At 38.7% G+C, this 20,181-nt stretch overlaps 1 protein-coding gene across 1 annotated transcript; it reads left to right on the top strand.

Moving 5' to 3' along the window:
- Positions 1-875: 875 nt before the first annotated feature.
- On the top strand, positions 876-14,875 carry LOC125006850 (immunoglobulin-like and fibronectin type III domain-containing protein 1). Its single transcript, XM_047583288.1, has 24 exons — positions 876-926; positions 2,638-2,714; positions 5,361-5,483; positions 5,585-5,724; positions 6,027-6,126; positions 6,232-6,258; positions 6,501-6,546; positions 6,640-6,835; positions 7,163-7,276; positions 7,380-7,542; positions 7,628-7,900; positions 8,010-8,405; positions 9,086-9,210; positions 9,406-9,547; positions 9,633-9,926; positions 10,012-10,311; positions 10,683-10,859; positions 10,997-11,125; positions 11,259-11,567; positions 11,940-12,025; positions 12,136-12,328; positions 13,522-13,818; positions 14,078-14,404; positions 14,530-14,875. Exons 2-24 carry the CDS (start codon positions 2,678-2,680, stop codon positions 14,532-14,534), a joined length of 3,999 nt encoding a protein of 1,332 aa, XP_047439244.1. The 5' UTR covers positions 876-926; positions 2,638-2,677; the 3' UTR covers positions 14,535-14,875.
- Positions 14,876-20,181: the final 5,306 nt, after the last annotated feature.

The following is a 20,181-nucleotide window of genomic DNA, read 5'->3' as shown; positions in this document are numbered from 1 at the left end:
GATCTCCACTCTTGTCATCAAGCTTTTCTTGTTATTTCACAGTCCCTTTAACAAGCTTGAGGTGACTGTTCAAACTGCCTGGATGTGTCATGCGTGTTTAACCCCTGACAATGTCACCCCAAAAACCTGCTAAACACACCACGCCTCAACACACCACCGTCACCACCATGAGCAACCATCTTTTTATAATGCCACAGCTGATCCAATGTGACCCTGTAAATACCACAGGCATGCTGCGAGAATTTCCGTTGATGCTTATGGAGGCTAATTGGAATTCAATCATACAAATCCGAGATTACTTACAAAATAAAACGTCTCATGTTAATGTTTACTGTCCAATGAAGTACACAGTACAGAGATCATATTCCTAGAGACCGTGTGAAGCTGCCAGTCAAAAGCTATTCGTTAGGATGTTTGCCCATTACATGCGGGGACACTGGGAATCCATATATCATAAAGCCTCAACCATGAACATAAAGAACAGTAATGTCTGTCACAAATGTGACATTTATGGCGTAATGCAAGGATCCATCATAGTTTTATTTAAACCTGATGAAAGCTAAACCTTGATATTAACGCATCAGGCAGAACTGTTTTTTTTTTTATACTGTCAACAGTAACGGTGGAGAACTGTGGACTTGATATGTCCAACAACAGATTGTATGAACAGTCATAATGTATTTCTAGTGCCAACTGCAAAGTGATCGCTTTCATAGGGATATGTAAGAGGAACCCCGACCCTTTACCACAGCTGTAATATGGGTTTTTACCAACTACATTTCAGCCATGTAAGGGTTTCTATCCGCTCCAAACTTTTATCACCGAACAAAAAGGGGTGTCACCTTTGAAATATTGGATAGTTGGAAGAGTACAAGCCCAAGGCGTGTAGCTGAACACAGACAAACACAGACCACAAAGAACGGAAAGTGAGTACAATTTAAATTTCTTTTTTAAAATAGGAAATAGTGTTAATTTTTCATTTTTTAATCAAACGACCAAACGCAACAACAATATTGTAAATGGGGGTCGTGTCTAAATAAGCAGCACACATTAGGTTAACTACAAAATTATTTATCATTTGTAGACATAATTTTTATATAACGTTCATGGCTGTCTAAAATGGCCAAGACTCATTATAATGCTACTTTCTGGAACTTTATATTGAAGACTGAAATCAGTTTTCTGGACCTCCTGACATCATCTTTAATTAATATTACAGATCTTAACAGTGTCCACATTTCACTGAAGAATGTGACCTTCCCAACTCACTTCCCGTAACTAACAAAGGGCTGAGCAGCAGCCTATGATCAGTCTGCACTGCATAATGTGTGACACATCAAAGCCTCTATAGGCTTTTTGCTGGGTTGTAGATGTTGAAGGACAGATATTCCTTTTCACATCTTTCAGCGTTCTGCATACGGTCTTGAAAATTAAGGACTGTGTAAAAAGCCATACTCTCGAGATAGCGCTCATTTTGTTGTAATTAAAAAACCTTTCAGCCCTGCAGACATTAAAATAATCACTCAACTAACTAAATGATTAAAAAAAACCTACAACAACTGTTTCTTGGTCACTGCAATTCCCTGGTATGTGTTCTAAGAGACTAGAGGAGGCCGGCCAAAATAGCGTCTCCAATTTACTGCCTGTGGCTCAGGGAAAATATCTCATTAATCGTGGAGGATTGTTGCATTTCAAATCCGTAAACAACATGTGCCCATTTTCACGACAAAATACAAAAAGACACGAGTGTTCATTTCTGTTGCTCATATTAGACCCCTCATGAAAATGATTCTGTAAAATATAATATTCAAGAGATGAAATGGCATTTTTTATTTATATATATTAATCTATATATATATGCGCCACGATTACAGTTTGATGCAAAGACATTTTGCCTCCATCTATGTTTGGATCCTGAGTAGTTAAATCGCTGGCACAGTCAGTTGACTCCACAGGCAGTTGGGAAGAGTGAGCCACTAGGTGGGATTTCACATTCTCCTTTTACAGTGTCCCAGCATGTCTGCAACTGTCTCCACGAGTCACACAGGAGTCAAGGCATCGCCACTTTGACAGGCTGATGTCATATGGCAATGATATGTGAGAAGAAGATGCAAGGCAGGGTTTCTCAACCTTTTCTGGTCTGTGACCCAGTTTTTAGGGGTACCAGTTACTCATGACCCAAGCAGATATAGAATGATCACACTGACGCATGTGACCTTGACTATGCTTGTGCACATCAAGGGAGAACCGAATGTTAACTCATTTTAAAAGATGAATGTAAAAAAAAATCGAGTGAATATTTGACAGTGAACTTTGGGGATTGGGAGATTCTGATAGACATCGTTTTTTGGCCCTTCTATCAGTTAACTGAGAAAAGAATTGATTAATTAATATATTCAAAAATATACTTAGATCTACTTTAATCAAGCCCCTTTCCAAAGTAACACAATTTTTGGGCATATTTTTCTTCTATCTCAAGGTTTTAGTGTAATTTTATGCTACTGGAATTTAATTTAAGTTTACGATGACGAGAATATTTAACATAAATTTATCCTTGGGGGATAATAAGCACAACTAGAGACCTGGGCTGGAGAAATCTGGCTACATAACAGTAAATGATTTTGTTTTCTTCTCCAGCCACACTAAAAGTCTGAACAGGCAATCAACAAACGCCAACATGAGTTCAGTCACGAACCAGGACCCACAAGCCTTAGGTAAGTTCAGAAAATGTAAGAAATCATTTTTGTTTTTCATGCTTTGTTTGTTGTATACTCTATTTGTAACGCTAGGTGCAGAGATGGACGGCTTTTTAGCTCTCCAAGATGAATCCTAGGTTCTTGGTCATCTCCCTGACCAAAGCCTGTTTTTGCTCAATTTCTCAGTTTGGCCAGATGGTCAACTTTGGAGAGAGTCCTAATGATTCCCGAGTCATTCCATCTCACAGTTATTGCACTGTGCACCTGGGAATACTCAAAGTTGTTTGTCTACTCTGTACCCTCAGACTACTTGGATTTTGTCCCGACATGTGGACCATGGCCACCTCCAACATCTTTATAAATTATTTCCAGTCCCTCCAGTTTTTCTCAGGTTCCTACTCATATAGGCAGATAAAGCATTAATGAACAAAAGGAAAAAAAGAACAGTGTATATATTTGAAAAAGTTAACATTTACACTTAATTTGGCATCTGAAATTTTGCTCCTTTAGCGCTTCAATGGAGAGATCGGTTCCAAGGACTTAGAACAAAAAGTGTACCATTTAATTTTCTACTTTAAAGAAAGCCTCCCACTGGTTGCCCAAAAGTCATTCACACTCAGGCGCATGGGGTGGCTCAGAGAGGTTTATGACAGGGATATCTGCTTTATACAGCCAACAAATTCTCACTGAAGGTGTTCTCAAGTTTGCTTCTGCCCAAAATCCAACAGTTCTTCCTGGGGCAATTTGTATGCTGAAGGAAACAACTGACTGTGTCCTACCAGACTTGGATTATGTGTGAATCAATGCTTGAGGAAGAAGGTTACAAGAATCCTGCCTGCATTCAGATAGGAGCATAAACCAACCCCTTGAGAGATGACACATACAATTTGATGAATATTCAATGTATGCCCTCAAACTGAAGTAAGGCTGTTGGAAAGAAATGATGCAAATGAGTCATCTAAAGTTGACTCACGTATAATAAGTTAGACCAACGACTTATACTACTGTATAATCAGTTTTCGCTTATGAACTCGCTGTCTCAGCATGACTCCAGTTGTCCTTACAGACATGTAACAAACAACAGAAGACTGTTCATATCAGGTGTGTTCCTGGTACATAAAACTGTAGAAATGGCAGTCTATTGCCAAACCCTGAATTTATCTGAATATCACCTGTTAGACATTTTAGTCGGCGCCTTCATGTAATTCATGTTTTTTCCCCATTCTTGTATGTTTAAGCTGCATTTACAAGCAAGCGACATGGGACTGGACAATAACCACACAATACGTTTCTTGTTTTTAATCAAATCTGTATTTTTGTATGCATTACGACATAAGTCTTTACACGTGCCTGCATGTGTTTTTATGACATGTACTCAATACTGATGTGGGGTAAAGTTTAGACATAGATGAATCAGGGTTTCTTCGCCGCAGCGTTTAGCCAGTCTGGATTACACTGAGTTTCTGTGAATGATTACTCTGTAGTTTTTTTAATTAAACATGTACATTTGATTTGCAAGGATTACTATGATAATTGGTTGTCAGACCTATCCATATAAGGGAGCCATAAACTAATAAGTGTGCAGGCCCACGGGTGAATGAAGCAGCTCTGAGTCATTACGAGGTATGATGTCTGTAAAGGAAAAGAAGAAACAGATGGTGGGTTTGTGACTTCAACAGCTGCTGGATGAACTTGTGTACTGAGTCATCATACATTTGAAATGTTAAGAAGAGGGAAAAAAATCAAAACACCGAGAGGGATAGCAGTATAACAGTCTCACTAAGTTCTTCAGGACACACATTATTTCAATAATTCTTTATCTTTATATGGGTTTACATTGACTGTGTGTCTAGTACAGATATTGTAACTACTATTTGAAAATATTTCAATCTGGCGACATCTTTTCAATCTTTATGGAGAATAAAGTAGTAGAATAAAATGGTGCCATAAGACCCCTTCTCTGGTTTAGAGAGTCCAGATAAGTACTCAAATACGGATGTATAATGTAATCCAAAATGCAGCATTAATCAATAGAGTGCAAGTAAATGAAGGCCCTGTCATGATGTAAGAGCTATAATACATCAGCTGGCAAAAAGTAAGGAAACAGTGACCTCTTGTGAAATCCCGGTGTGCAACTGCAACCAACAGCAATTCAATGGGGATGCCAGTAATTTCTGTCTACAGTTACTATAGTGCTCATAATTACAAACATTTTGCAGGTTTTAATAGATGAATGAGTACGAGTAAAGTGAAATGTATTAACCTCAGGTTTGACACATGACTTGGGGGCCAGACAGATTCTGCAGCTTAACTGCGTGCACTTTAACCATGTCTAGTCCACTGGTTTGGCTTTATTCTTTATTAGGAGCCCCATTAGCTTCCACAAAATGGTTGCTAGTCGGGGTGCACACAACAAATTCAACAACTAGAATGCTAATAATTTGGCTTTGAAATGTTTTAACTCTGAGCACAGAGATATTGGAAAAATGTTTAACCAAGGTCAGTCCCGTGACTTTAAATTTTGTTGCTGTTAACACCCATTTATGACATTTGTGTTTTCTGTTTCACGTTGGCTCATAGGCTTTTTGTCCACGTTTACTCTCAGTCTACCTCACACGGCCACATTACCACCCTATTAAACTGTTTTATTTCTGGTTTTAACAGTGGCTATAAAGAAAAGGTCCAGAGTCCCCGGGGTTATGATCACTCAGTTCGTTGAGATACTGCCAGCAGGAAAATCGACACCCGATATTACCCGGAAACCAATGGCTGCGACTGTTCAAGAGGGTAGAAAACAAGCGCACACACTGTCAAATTCGAAAGAGAAACACTATGAAACACGCGGCACAATACTGTTGTTTGGTTCTCCTTGTGTGTTGATTTTTCAGGTAAGAAAGCATTTTTAAAAGCCATGGTTAGTGGAGAGCCCACACCGGTTGTCACATGGGGCCGAAATAAAGGCGAAGTAGATGACCCAGAAAAGTACAAGACCAGATATGATGAAAGAGCTCGAGAACACATTCTTGAGGTGAGAAAATCGTATTCAGATAAAATGATGCACATCCATCACTTCTCCAGTGCACTGATTTGCTAAATGTTTTTTCACCAAACAATTAAGGAAATAATTGACAAATTCAACATTAAAGCTGCAGCTCCAAATGAATGTGTACATCTACAACTATTTAAGATGAATAGATTATAGATGAAGAAAACTTGTATTTTATAAGGCTTTGTTGTCCCTGGTACTTATTGTAGGTAAACTCATTCTTCATGGGAGACAGACTCCATTAGTATGCATGCAATCTTCACACGACAATATTGCTTTTTCAGATAATCAATATAAAACCCGAAGAAGCCGACACCTACAGGTGCTTTGCCACCAATGAGTATGGAAAAGCTGTCTGCACTGTAACTGTCAACGTTATTGCAGGTGAGATTTATCATGGGAAATATTAGTAACTGGAATGAAATTAGAGCACGGTATATTGTTGGACAAGTCACATATGATTTTTGGTGTCGTTTTCATTTCTTCCAGTTGGATTCAAGAAAAAATCCCAAGAAGGTACGAAATTTACTCCAAAGTTGCTGTCTAGCAGCTTCCAAGCATCTAGCAATCTCTGAGTTCCCTTTCAGGTTTAAAAAGGTTCTTGTAACAGTAATAACATACTGAGACCTGTATTGCAATTAAACGGCTTCTGCAATTGCAGAGTAGATGCAAGGTGTCAAAGCGGTACATTTTAAAAAGCACATCTAGTCTTAAAATGATTATTGCAGAATTATTTTCAGAATTTAAATTTCTTTCAGCAAATGGGCAGGCACCACAAGACTTCAGATCAATGTTAAAGAAGACGTAAGTTCAGGACCAAGTCAACATTTACTTGAAGTGTGTACTGCTGTAAAGCTTCAACCCCAAAATATTTATTACTCCATTCCTCCCTTTCAGTGTTGTTGTCACCAGAAAAAAGCAACTCCCGCCAAAGAAAGAGGGAGAAATTGATCCAAAACTCTGGGAACTGCTTCTCAGTGCACCAAAGAGAGACTATGAAAAAATATGTTTGGATTTCGGTGTTACTGACTTTCGTTGGATGTTGAAGAGACTAAACCAGATGAAAAAGGAAAGAGAAGATGAACAGGCAAAGGTACTGTCTGATCTGGCAACTGCACATGAATTTTGGATTGTGCGTTTCGAGCCTGCAAACTGTCACTGAAGTTTTGAACAAGGACAAAGAGTTTGCTAAAAGAGTCACATAAAGTTGGCTCATTTTTAGAAAAACTCTTTTTTTTACCTTATTTGCTTTGCATAAAGACTAGTTTCGCCTGTAGCAAACAAGCGCACTGAATCTTAACTCAAAGTAGACATCGAGTGATCAAGACTGCTTAAGCTAAAAACGTCATGGATTCAGCTGTGATATTTAGAGTGCAATCTGCAGAAATTCACACTTTTTTTTAATATCTTTTCTTTGTAGGTTGTAGAAAATCTGGATAATGTGAAACAAATTGAAGTGAAACCCAATGGGAGAGCTGAATTTGGCTTTGACATGACACTATGGGATCCCAAAAGTGACATTAACTTATTCAAGGTAAATTCATAACTTTTCCAAGAGACAAACAGAACTTAATATAATAATGTTTGTTTTTTTTTAAAAAATAATAATAACAACATGTCAACCTTTGTCTCATAAGGATGGGACAATTGTTCCATACGGTGACGATGACAATTCAAAGCACAGCCTCAAGAAAACAGGGTCAAACTATGTTTTCTGCATCAAAGACCCCCAGCCAGAAGATGCTGGATTTTACCAGGTTGATGTTGATGAGGCAAATGTTCTTTCAACTGACTTCCAAGGTAAAACACAGCATTTGTACTTGTAAGAAAACAGCACGATCATATGGGAAGTTGAATCAAACATAAATGTGTCCTCCTCTCTTAGTGCCTGCTGTGGAGTTCATAGCCAAGATCAAGGATGTGAAGGCTGTTGAAAGTGAAGACTCCATCTTTCAGTGTGTTTTGTCCACACCCCTGAACAGAATCACTTGGTCAAGAGAGGACTCGTCACTTCAACATGGGGACAAATATGAGATCACGGTCTCAGAGGACAAACTAATTCATACATTAAGAGTAAAGGAATGTGGAATGGCAGATAAGGGAGCTTATTATGCCATTGCTGGTATTACTTCCAGCAGCGCCTCTCTCACAGTGGAAGGTGGGGAATGTTGTTCATATCACCACAATTTGTGTGTGTATGCATATATGATAAAATATCACTTTATTGAGAAAAAAATAAAACCTCTTTCTGTTGTTCTATAATCCAGCTGATCCAAATGGTCGTAAAGGACGTAAGGGTACCAAAACTGGTGGTGATGATGATCTATCTAAGCTAGCATTGGAGCAGCAGGCAAAGCTTCAGAAAGAGAAAGATGACTTGGAGGCAGCCAAACGGGCACAAGCTGTAAAGCTTCAAGATGGTTCTGGAGATGGTTCTGGAGATGGTTCTGGTGGTGGTTCTGGTGATGGGACTGGAGATGGTTCTGGAGATGGTTCTGGTGACGGGGATGGCGATGGGGCTGGTGATGGGGCTGATGGCGGCATGGGTGATGGAGATGGCAATGACAAGACCCTCCAGGGAGATGGAGATACAGAAGATGATGGGAGCGACAAGAAAAAGAAGAGGGCTCGAACTGGCCCTTTGGTTCCTGACACCGTCATGGGTAAAACTCTATGTAACGTGGCATGAAAACAGTTAATTAATATAGTGTCATATTTTTAGTGCAGGTGCTCTCAAATGTGCCTGTGTGTCTGTGGACACTCAGAGCTTGACTACCTGGGTCAATTATCTCAGAATTACTTAAATTTTTCTAAAAGTGTGACTGAAAACAAAATTGCTTCCAACCCACATCAAAATATGTGAGGTAGCTACAGCAGGAAGATTTTTACACAAGAGACACAATCTATCCTTTTTTAGTGTATAATGATAAAATCAAAAAAAGGTTGGGTTGGTTTTATAGAAGAAAGTAAAGCAGAAATACTTTTAAAATGCCATAAATCACAATAACCAGAACACAAATACTGAAAAAGTGTTTGTGTTTTTAAATATAGTATAAGTTAATGGAAATCAGATTCAAAATCTCTGTAAACTGGCACAGGATATGAAGGAAGGAAACCTTTATAATAATGCTATACTGCAATCCTGCAGGCCAAACGCTAGAGAGAGACATAGTGTAAATGAGAAACCAAGTGGTGACGCAGGACATTAACATCCTTGATTTACTAAAGAAAGCATGCCTTCTGCTTTGTCTAAGTTGGCATTGAAATCTGTTCTTTTAACTGATGTAACATATTGTCCCACAATTCCAAATAAGTCGGATCATTTTAACATTTCCACATGCAGATCGAGGGGTTCAGTTTGTCAGTGGGCTGTCAGATACAGTTGCTGATGTTGGTGAACGGGCTGAGCTGTCTTGCAAACTAAGCAGTGAGACCACAGAGGGACGCTGGTATAAAAACGGGAAGTTGGTAAGTCAACTACTCCAGAATGAAGTGAACAGAACAGAACTTGTTCTGCCACACATCACTGAAAACGTTATTTATATTTTTTCATAAATACTGTATAATCTGTGGTTTCAATTATGATTATACATCGAAGTTAAACATATATAATATATATATACATAAATGTGTTTTATAAAAATTGTATTTTTTTCCTGGCAGCTAACAAATGAGGATGGAGTAACGATTATCAAAGATGGAGCTTGTCACAGGCTGATAATTGACTGCTGTAAAAAAGAGGACGCGGCTGTGTACCGCTTTGAAGCTGAAGGACGTAAATCGGAAGCAACAGTTAATATTCAAGGTCAGAATAAAAAAAGTGTCTGAACTTTTCAAAATTTTAAGCATTAACGTTTTTGATCACTCTGTCTGTCTCTCTGATGCTACAGACCCACCGAAAATTGACTCTGACGCTCTAGGGAAATTCACAAAGCCAGTCATTATAAAGGCAGGTGAAAAGGCTGAATGGAAGCTCCCATTCTCAGGTGGGGCCCCAATGAACATACAGTGGTACAAGGATGACGATGAGCTACTGCCTGCCGTGAATGTGAAGATTGAAACATCAGATACAGAGAGCCAGCTACGTCTTACTAAATGCCAAAGGAAAGATAGCGGAGAAGTCAAAATCAAGATAAAAAATGAATCTGGCACCATAGAGGCAGTTTCCAAACTTATAGTACTGGGTGAGTTGACAATCAGAGACGTTTAGTTGGTCACTTGTGATAATTGCTGTGGGATGACTATAATTTGTTTCAACTTTGTCGAAAGACAAACCAACCCCCCCGCAAGGACCCGTGGACATTATGGAAAGTGCTGTAACATCAGTTGAGTTCAAATGGAAACCTCCGAAAGACAGCGGTGGATGCCCGATCAATAATTACAGCATAGAACGCCAACAAGTGGGGAGAAATAAGTGGACAAATCTCGGTGAGATCCCTGGCAACAACACAAGCCACAAAGATTCAGATGTGGACCCTGGAAGGAGATACTGCTACCGGATCAGAGCCAAAAACGCAGAAGGCTTCAGTGATTACCTGCAGACGGAGGACATAGCAGCTGGTGTATTACGTAAGTCTCTGGTCTGAACCTAATTTAGGTGACTATGTAGGTAATAGTATAAACGTCTGCCTGATGAGAACCTGATAAAACTTTTGGACGAGAAGTTAAAAGAACCCAACAAGATGTAGCAAGCAACACATTTTTTATTTTAAGCATTTCTGATTTTATAACTTAATAAATGTGCATGATTTGTGTGTAATTATTAAATTATTCTCTTTTCCTATTTGCCAAACATTTTTACTGCTTTCTTCAGTTCTTGTGCAAACTTTATATGATTAAAGCCTGTTATCTGGCATTGCATAGCAGGTTTTGAGGTAACATGGCATAAGTATAAGGGTAAACTGTGTCTCACTTTCTTTTTTCTATTTCCTTCCACACAGGTTATCCTGGAGCACCAACAGTCCCCAAAGTGGTCAGTGCCTTTAAAGACTGTATCAACCTGACATGGAGTCCTCCATGCGACACTGGAGGAACCAAAATAGTAGGATACAACTTGGAAAAGAACAAGAAAGGCACAAATTATTGGAGCCTTGTAAACCAAAAGGGACCAATTACAGGTATCGGCTAATATGACAAGCTGCAGAAATATCCTGTGAATAGACACAGTGCGAAAACAAATGCTCATGACCCATGCTATGTCACATGAATGAAGATTTCTAGTGATATCACAACTACGCGTTCACTTTTTACTCAGACACAAAATGTGCAGTGAAAGACGTCTTTGAGGGAGCAGCATATGAGTTCAGAGTGGCTGCTATCAACTTGTCTGGCGCTGGAGATCCCAGTATTCCATGTGACACTGTTATTGCAAGGGATCCGATGAGTAAGTAAAACACACAGAGGACTAACATTTAACTGCAGCTCACTCGCTGAAAATCTTTCTCTAAAGTTAAGACAATAATGTCTTTTTCTTTAAATAATATAAAAGCAGCACTCTCACATTACTGTGATTTCAGAACCCCCAGGAAAAGTCACAGACCTGAAATTAACATCCTCCAATTACACCACATTTTCTCTGGCCTGGACTAAACCTAAGCAGGTGCAAGGAGTACAGGATGAAGCCCAGGGCTACTATGTGGAGATCAGGCCAATTGAGTGCCTTGAATGGACGCGCTGCAACTCCATCCCAATTACTCTCACTTCCTACACCGTGCTTGGCTTGAAGGCAATGGCCACCTACTGGGTGAGAGTAATTGCCACCAATTATGGAGGTGATGGGGAACCTCTGGGCTTTGACAATTATATAATTGCCATGCCTCCTCCTAGTAAGTGACTTTGCTTGTTAAAGTTTAATGACGCAGCATGAAACAAATTGGAGTAAATGAGTCCAAATAATAGTTTGCTGTTATTTCCAGACGTATTTCAAATACGTTGGATTCAGTATCCACAACAAGCCACAGCATGTATAACCACCACTACCATTACACCAACAACGGCATCACAGTTTCATCACTGAAACACCTGTGTGTTGATTTGTAATTTATATATAGATTCATTCAACCTGTGAAGTCTTTATCTCAATCCTCTATGTCAGCTTTACACATGTTACGATAACAACAGGAATTTATGAAACATTAGGTGATAACTTGCAAAAATTAAAAAATCTAAACAATTTATTCTAAATTCCTCCCCCACAGTAAGGCCAAAGATCAAAGACCGCAACATGAAGACCTTTATCGTTGTGAAATCTGGAAACACTGTTCGTCTTAACATCAACTTCGAGGTACATTGTCGTGTTCCAGAGCTTTTCCTACAAATATGTTCACAATACTATATTAACCACAAACACACTGTGATTAACTGTATTAACTAGATTTTTCCTATTGTCTACAGGCCTCCCCTCTGCCTGACATTTCTTGGTTTAAGGATAGTATTCCAGTACCCAAACATGTCACTATTACCAACTCCGATAAAGGTTCTCAACTGCTCATTCCCACGTCTGAGCGGCCAGACTCTGGCATCTACACCATCACTGTCAAGAATATTGTTGGCCAGGAAAGCTTCAACGTTGAAATCAGAGTTACAGGTGAATGTCAGTGTGCAGAGGCATGATTTTTACTGCTATTCCCCATCCACATAGAAAGCAGTCTGCCCATGTAGCTGACAGCTGGTAAGTGGTGGACTTTTCCCAGTGGGTATTTTCTACCCCAAATGTAAAGGCCGTACAATGGACAGCCAATAACTAGGTCCTCTTGCTGTCATCATTCTCTGTTCGAAGAGAAAATACCAATAATCATGCTATCACTCAGTCTTGGGTTAACTCAACCCTGCAATCCCACCATAAAACGTGGTCAATTTGGAACCAAAGTGTTGAAAAGTGTTGCTGCGTTTCCATTACCCCTACATCTTACAATAAAAAAAAACAAAAGGTAATTGAAACAGCTACATTTTGGAAAACCTCTCAAACATCGCTAAAACACTTTCACACTCTCATGAGGTGTTTTTTCAGACATATCGATATAACAGTTTATCACAAAAGTGCAATGGAAACACTTTCTCTGCATTTCCCCGTCATCGGTGTAGGTACCAGATGATGCAGGTGGTCATGTGACCAGTTCATTTCCTCAAAGTGAAGTCGCGCGTAACAAGAATTCAAGACAATCATGGATATCATGAGATGAGAATTTAGGAGAGTCACAGTTTGTTCATGAAACACTTTTCAATGGAAACGCATACTTAATTGAAATTTCAGAAATATCGCTGTTATTTTGTGAAAAATGTAATGGAAACGCAGCTAGTGTTTCCTTGGGCTACACGTTTGAAATCTCTGTTGGTCTAGTGTGTCAGTGAACTGTATATGTGTGTGAAGATGAGTCATCCAGGTTGTAGGTTTTCTAAAACAAAGCTAAAACAAAAGCAACTTAGTTTTCTTGAAGGCCGCTCATCCAAGACAAACTCACCAACTCCAACAAGGCTAGTTGCCTTTGTCAGGGCAAAGGGGCTTCTTGAGTAGTTCAACTTGGTTCTTCTTCTTAGTAAGTAAAATTGTTAAGTACATATTATGTGAATAGTTATACCCAGTCTCTCTTCTGCCTTCACTGATTTGAATGATGACAAATTTATTTATGATGACACAAAGTTGCAGTACATATGCCAACAAAAGGTGCATTCTAGTTAAGACCATAATTTTTTTGTCCTACTCCGACTATAAAATGGTCATGTCAAAGTAGCCTCACCTTGTTTAATGTCAGCAATCTGTATCTATATGTGTGATTGTAGATGATCCCAAGCCTCCAGGTCCAGTGGAGCTGGATCAGAACATCCCAGGAACAGTGACCCTGTGCTGGACTCCCTCACCAGATGAGAAGAGGGATGACAGGCTACACTACATGGTATCCAAACGGGACTCCTTCAAACGCACTTGGAGGACAGCGGCAGACAACCTCTTTAACAATAAGTTCACAGTTGTCAACATTTTGCCCGGGCGGGAGTATAACTTCAGGGTGTTTGCTAAAAATGACATGGGCATCTCGCCACCTTCTGAGTCGCCTGTGTTTGGGACCAAAAAGGAAAAAGGTACAAAATTTGATCATCATAAAGACGATAAAAAAAAATTAATTAAAAAAAAACAAACTCTGAATCAGGTCATAGTTTCCAGTACACCAATGTAGCTCACAGAAAAAGTAGGTTCAAGAAGTGCAGATATAAATAGTGTGAGTGGTTCAGTGTTTTATTTGGACACATTTTGTTGTATTTCTTAAAAGGCCACTAGTGCACATAGAGAGTTTGCTATCATATTTCTATTAAACGCCTTCTGCATTTCTTTTTATTTCAGCAAAGTTCAAAGTAAATATGCCAGAGATAAAATCCCTGGACTTCGAGTCGCCTCCGTCTTTTATCCTTCCCCTGAAGAAGCGTACAGCTCCACAAGGTTACGAATGCTACATGAGTTGCGCGGTGAGGGGCGATCCAGCTCCACGTGTGACGTGGTACCGAAACAACATCAGCCTCAACACCAACACCAACTACCACATCACAAATGTATGTGGAGTCTGCTCCATGCTCATACTCAGGGTGGGACCCAAAGACAACGGGGAATACAAAGTCGTCATAGAGAACAAACTGGGCACAGCGGAGTCCTCAATGATCTTGAATGTCAGAGGTATGAACAAGGTTTAAGAAGAGAGGTTTAAGAAGACAGCTGTCTGTGAAGAGACTGTGCAATTAAATCTTTGAAGTGCGCAGTATGTAGAATAAAAGAAATTAAATTAATGTGTTTCTTTGCAGAGTGAAGATCTGTAGGCGCCGGATGGAAGTTGAACCTTCAGATTCCTTATTCTTACACAAAATTTAATAAGAATCAGTCATTTTAAGTTCCCCTTGAGCATCAGTGTGACACACCAGTATATAAACAGTTAACATTGTGCTGAACACATAAAATAACCTGTCACATTTGTATCGGAGCAAATGTTGTGACTCATTTACAACAACGTAAAAATACAGGTTTGGTCATTAAATTTTAATGCTGTTTTAAATTGAGTATTTTTGTGGAAAGAGACAAGAACGTTTTGTTCCTATAAACATCAGGAGCAGTTTCAATTGCTGGTACCGTGTATTAAATTAATAAAACACAGAGTCGGGTGTTGTGATCTTTGTTCTCTGCACACTGGTAAAATCCACTACACTTACAGGCAATGTGATAAACATTTTAATCACTTTAGTCATGAGGTGTTTGGCATTAGAGGCAGCACCAGAGTTGGCAAAACAATTTAGTAACTTGTAGAACACACATATTATTAAAACTATCACATTTATTATACATAAGTATGACTTGAGTTTATCGTGTTGTAGTTTTTACTGTTCTGAATTTATCTTTGCTGGAATATTTCATCGCAGCATTTAGCTGACTGGTCAATTAATCCCATTGATAATAAGGGCGCTTGACTAAATATAATTCTTTGGCAAAAAATCATGTTTGCTGTTTTTCTTTGTCATATGACAGGAAACTTGGTATTTGAAGGTATTTGAGTGATTGTCTGACATAATTTCCAACATCTATTGCACTAAATAATCGATCTTTTTGAAGACAATGAAGACAATTACTATATGCTAATAAAGAGGGAGCCCTAGTGTAGGTAGATACAAGAACTGGTGTGCATTACTGCAGATAAGGTAATCAATCGTACATTCAAAACACAGTAACTAGGCCTCACTCTAAACATTGGCACATTTTATCTCCCTAAAAAGAGTTATTGAGTGATTTACTTTTGCAATTGTCATCTTACTGTGTGTTAATTGAAGTTTCGCATGCAGATCTTTCACTTATCTGAATAACTTGCATTGAATGAAATTAATGCAGAATTGCCAGAAATACAATAATTATCGGATTTGTACGATAATATTAAAAAGTCGATCAATAATTCCATAAATCCCATAAAGTACGCTAATTTGACTCCTTTAATACATGGCTATAAGCAAACACAAACATTGTTAGATTATTTAAATGCAAAACTCCATGATAAGCTATACTATATGGTCTGTGGTAATGTTTTACCTAGCAGATGGTCCTGATTAACGTCAATCGGGTATGTATGATAATTTTCCGCTAAAACTCCGATTGTTTTAAGCTTCTGGTACGATAACTTGTCATTTCTCATCTGGCAACACTGAATGAATGAGGGGATCAGCTGATAACTTGATACCTTGACAGATGCAGACGTGAAGACAAACAGCACTCCATGGCCAGATTCAAGGCGAAGAAACTCCAACGGGAGGAGGACGCCTCCATCTTGGTGGAGAGACCAACTAACTCCTGTTATTCTCCAGATCTGCTGCTCATCACTGCAGTCACAGTCTGTGCCTCCTTCACGGGTTGGTTTTGTGCTCAACACCCACTCAGCGTGGACCAAACGTCTGAGACGTTCACAACAACACGGTGAAGTCTGACTCTCAAACTTCCCACAGGTGGTGGAGATGACGCACAGGTAAATTTTCTCTCGCTATTCTGTGCGCGAGACGTCACTTCACTACTAAAAATACATGTTTCTTCGTTTGGAGTTATTTTGACATATTCAAATGACACGTTAGAGTGCAAATTTGTCAGAATTTACTACTGAAGGGAGTTTCAAACTTTTCAAATGCACGTAGTTGTGTTAAGGTAGCTAGCACAATACCGGAAGTTTTGTGTTTATGTGGCTTGCCTTCATAAATAAAAGTATTGTGCGTTTAATTAGTTTTACAAAGAAAGTGTTAATTTGCAATTTAATAAATAAAAACGCTTGGATTTACGTGTGTGTATGTGTAACACATCTCTCGTAAGTGATGTGCAATTTAAATGAACGTGTCGATGCAAAATGTGGTCAGTGAGTTTATTTGTCAGATTATTTTGAAAAGTTAAGTCATGTGACTTTTTTTTTTTTTTTTTTTTTTTAGCGCGGGCTTCACACTGCGGACAACACCTGTTTATGGTTTTAGCACGACACAAGTGCAACAATTTCATGGCGACATATCAGTGACATTCACAAGTTCAGCTGTTACTGCACTGCTGTCAATAACACCCGGTCCACAAATAGTAACTAGCATTAATTGCTCGAGGAATGAGGTTAAAAATCCACTGTCATGCTGCACTGGAATCCAAAACAGTGAATTGTAAAATTTATCATTTTTAGATCAAAATAGGACAATGAGACTGATTTGAGTATATTTTGATTTTGATATGCTTTCAGACATCTATATAAAAATATATCTTTTTCTATAAAAGTTGTAGATAGACTATTTTTGTCTCATTGCTGAGCTACAGTACAGACTCCTAAATGTGAACAAACCATGTTTTTTTTTATTATAATACGTCTAATAGTTGGTATGATAATATGACAGCTCGGTCTGACTGAAAATGCAGATTTCAAATGCTTCCATTATTTTTAGTCATACAACTAAATAACATTACTCACTCTTTAGACTGATGTGATCTTTTTGGAGGAGAGGATCTTTGCCCTGGAGGAGGTTCAGAAACAGGCCCAGGAGGAGGCAAAGGTCGCCCTGGACACATCAGAAAAGTTAAAGAACTCTGACCTTTTCTCGCAGCTTCACCCACTCAGCACTGAAATTAACTCCCGATGGGATGAAGTCAAGCAGTTTACCCTGTCAGTCACAACTCTCCAGGCCACGTTAAGGAACCAGCGCGAAGGGTTGGATATCATGAAGCAGATAATTGCATCCAATTTCAGTTCCAGTTCAGCACTGTCTGACAATGTGGCTGCGTGGACCGGTGCTTTTGACAGTGTATGCTGAGCCGATGAGCAGGTTGCATCAGCGGAGGCTCTGAGTGCACGGCTGGAGGGGCGAGTCTCCGAGGTGAAAGATTTGGCTGAAACTTCGTAAAGTGGGACTCCGCACACGCAACCAGGAGATGTTGGCGATAAAGTGAGCTCAGTTTGATTTCACTGACTGTTTCTGCAGCGCGCTCTGCAGGTTTTCCAAAAAAGTTTCATTATTCCCGTCCTCTGTGTTTTTTGGGGAGTTTGTTAAGGCTGAGCAGGTGACGCAGGACCAGGCATTAGAGGAGATGCTCATTTCAGTCCGGAAGACGCGTCTGAGCAGTTTTACACTAAAGCAATTCTCCATTTTTCACTCCCAGGTAACATTGTCCTTTTATTTAGAAACCTAATGAGTTATTGCATTTTTGACATTGTACCACGAGTTGCAAAAGCTAAATTATATTAGGATGAATGAGGAAATGCATATCTGTCTAGTTCATGTTGCTAATGGACCCCCTAATGGCCAATTAATCCTACGTCAAACGAGGAGATGCGGAGGATGCCAACAAGCTGCAGAAAAATATAGATGATATTCAGGTAAACACTGGCAGGAGGACGTCAAAGATGAAACAGAGAGAGGAGAAAAGGCAGGAGCAATAGCCACACGGGTGTGGGGTGTATCGGGATGTTACAGAGGAAGAAGAAGAAGAAAAAGAAAATACACCAGGAGAGGAAATTACAGGACAGAGTGTGGAGCAGGGATGAGACGTTGCTGAAGAGAAAACGTGCGTCACCTTTTGAATGAGGAAGAGCAAAGTGCCTGGTAAATACCTGCAAATTATTGAAAACATTATCATCTGTCACAAAAATGAAACAGGATTTTTCTAGCCCTTTCACTCCCCTCCAGTTTGATGTGTGTCTACATGGCCTCGTTCCAGCCAAATACGTCAGCTTTTTAGGTTTTTACTCGTCTTCTTTTTCTTTATTATTTTCAATTTAAGGAAAAATAAGTTGACAACCAGCTGTCAAGGTAGAAATACAAAACAAAACAAAACAAAAAAATCATGGGGGCTCCTCTGTTGATAATATTGCTGTATATAATGACCAGTGTCTTTAATTATTAATGTGTAGCATCCTCTATTGTTGATAAAAACAGCCTGTTTCTCCCATATCCTGAAAAGGTGTGCACATGTACCTTCTCTTACTGTAAAGTTCTCCGTGGAGCATTTAATGCATAAGTACATCAGACTGCATTGCTACAAACAGTTCTCTTGTCATGAAACTCCTTTGTGAAAAATACTATCTTCTGCCAGCAGGTGGTGTCTGGTTACTACAACAATGATGCTGTTTAGTTTAAAAAACAGAGGAGCAGTGTTGTGTATTTTATCTGGGTAGTAAGACTGCTAAGAAGGTTTACTCTTACATCGTCATGTTGTGTGATATCCCTCTGAACTGTATCTAAAAACCAAAAGCAAGCATTTTCTTTTTCAGCTAACTGACTCTTAGTTTGTTTACAGGTTAAAGTTAAAATGTAGCATGAATCAAGTGAGCTGTTGTCGCAATTAAACTGTTAATGGGTATATTTTGGTTTAAATTAACAGTTTGATTCTCAAAACAAAACAAATTAACTAGAACATAGTCCTAAAGAAACATTTTTTTTTCATGCTGTTCAGTGATTGCTGCTGCAGTATCTATGCACCAACCCCTGCAAAAATAGACATTTGTGAAATAATTTATCTCAATAAATTTTTAATAAGATTACAGCAGGTACAGACGGCAGGTAAAGGCTTGCTCTGACAGAAGAGAGAGGCCTGAATTAATAAGACTATAAAATGAGACATAAAATGAAGTCCCTGGTTTATACCACCTCCTAAAACCTTCACATATTTTAGGACGGAGTTTTTAATCAAGCATTTGTTGTTAATATTTTAAAACGTCCTTACTGAGATATCCATATATATATATATATATATATATATATATATATATATATATCCATATATATATATATATATATATAAATACATATATATATATATACATATATTTGTCACATTCCAAAAGTGTGAGGGAAGCAAACATACTGCACCTCTTTTTGATTGGATTCCCTTTTTAGGTGAATAAATTGCAAACAAATGACCTGTGCAAACATAATGAATGCAAGTGTCTTGGAACGTAGTCAGAAAGGTATGTAAGCCCATTGTAACTACCAACACATGCAGCCTCCAGCTTAATGAAACTCCGAAAGACCCGAGAACAGATCTTGCCCTGAACAACCTGTTTTTATACATTGTTACCGACATAAGTGCACTCCCGTGTCCCCGTTTTCTTTTTTCTTTTACCTAAACTTTAAGGTAAACTTTCTGCTAGTTGTCTGCTAATTTGTCTAATTTGTCAAATTTGTCATATTGATCAATCTTGGGTCCCTATAGTTAAAGAATAGACTACACTAAATCCCATTTAAATGTTTTCCTTTACACTTTGCACCATTAGAAAATTAAATAAGATGTTTTCAGCCATATAATGTTCTCATCTTGATCTAGACATCTGACAAAACTCGTGACATCAGTACGAATGACTGATGATCGATTTAAGAGATTCTTGTATTTTTTAATAATAATTTGCTTAATCATTTTGGCAGAGCAATTTTACAAAAAGATAGTGGACCGAAATGACTGTAGAG

Source organism: Mugil cephalus, chromosome 4, assembly GCF_022458985.1.
Source record: "Mugil cephalus isolate CIBA_MC_2020 chromosome 4, CIBA_Mcephalus_1.1, whole genome shotgun sequence".
In the NCBI taxonomy this organism is placed as follows: domain Eukaryota; kingdom Metazoa; phylum Chordata; class Actinopteri; order Mugiliformes; family Mugilidae; genus Mugil; species Mugil cephalus.
This window is presented reverse-complemented; position numbering and strand designations above follow the sequence as displayed.

Bases quoted from the DNA above. Each gene is read 5' to 3' on its own strand.
- LOC125006850 (XM_047583288.1), top strand. From the start codon at position 2,678: ATGAGTTCAGTCACGAACCAGGACCCACAAGCCTTAG. The intron at 2,715-5,360 runs GTAAGTTCAGAA...TGGTTTTAACAG, and splicing joins CCAGGACCCACAAGCCTTAG to TGGCTATAAAGAAAAGGTCC. The intron at 7,901-8,009 runs GTGGGGAATGTT...TCTATAATCCAG, and splicing joins CGCCTCTCTCACAGTGGAAG to CTGATCCAAATGGTCGTAAA.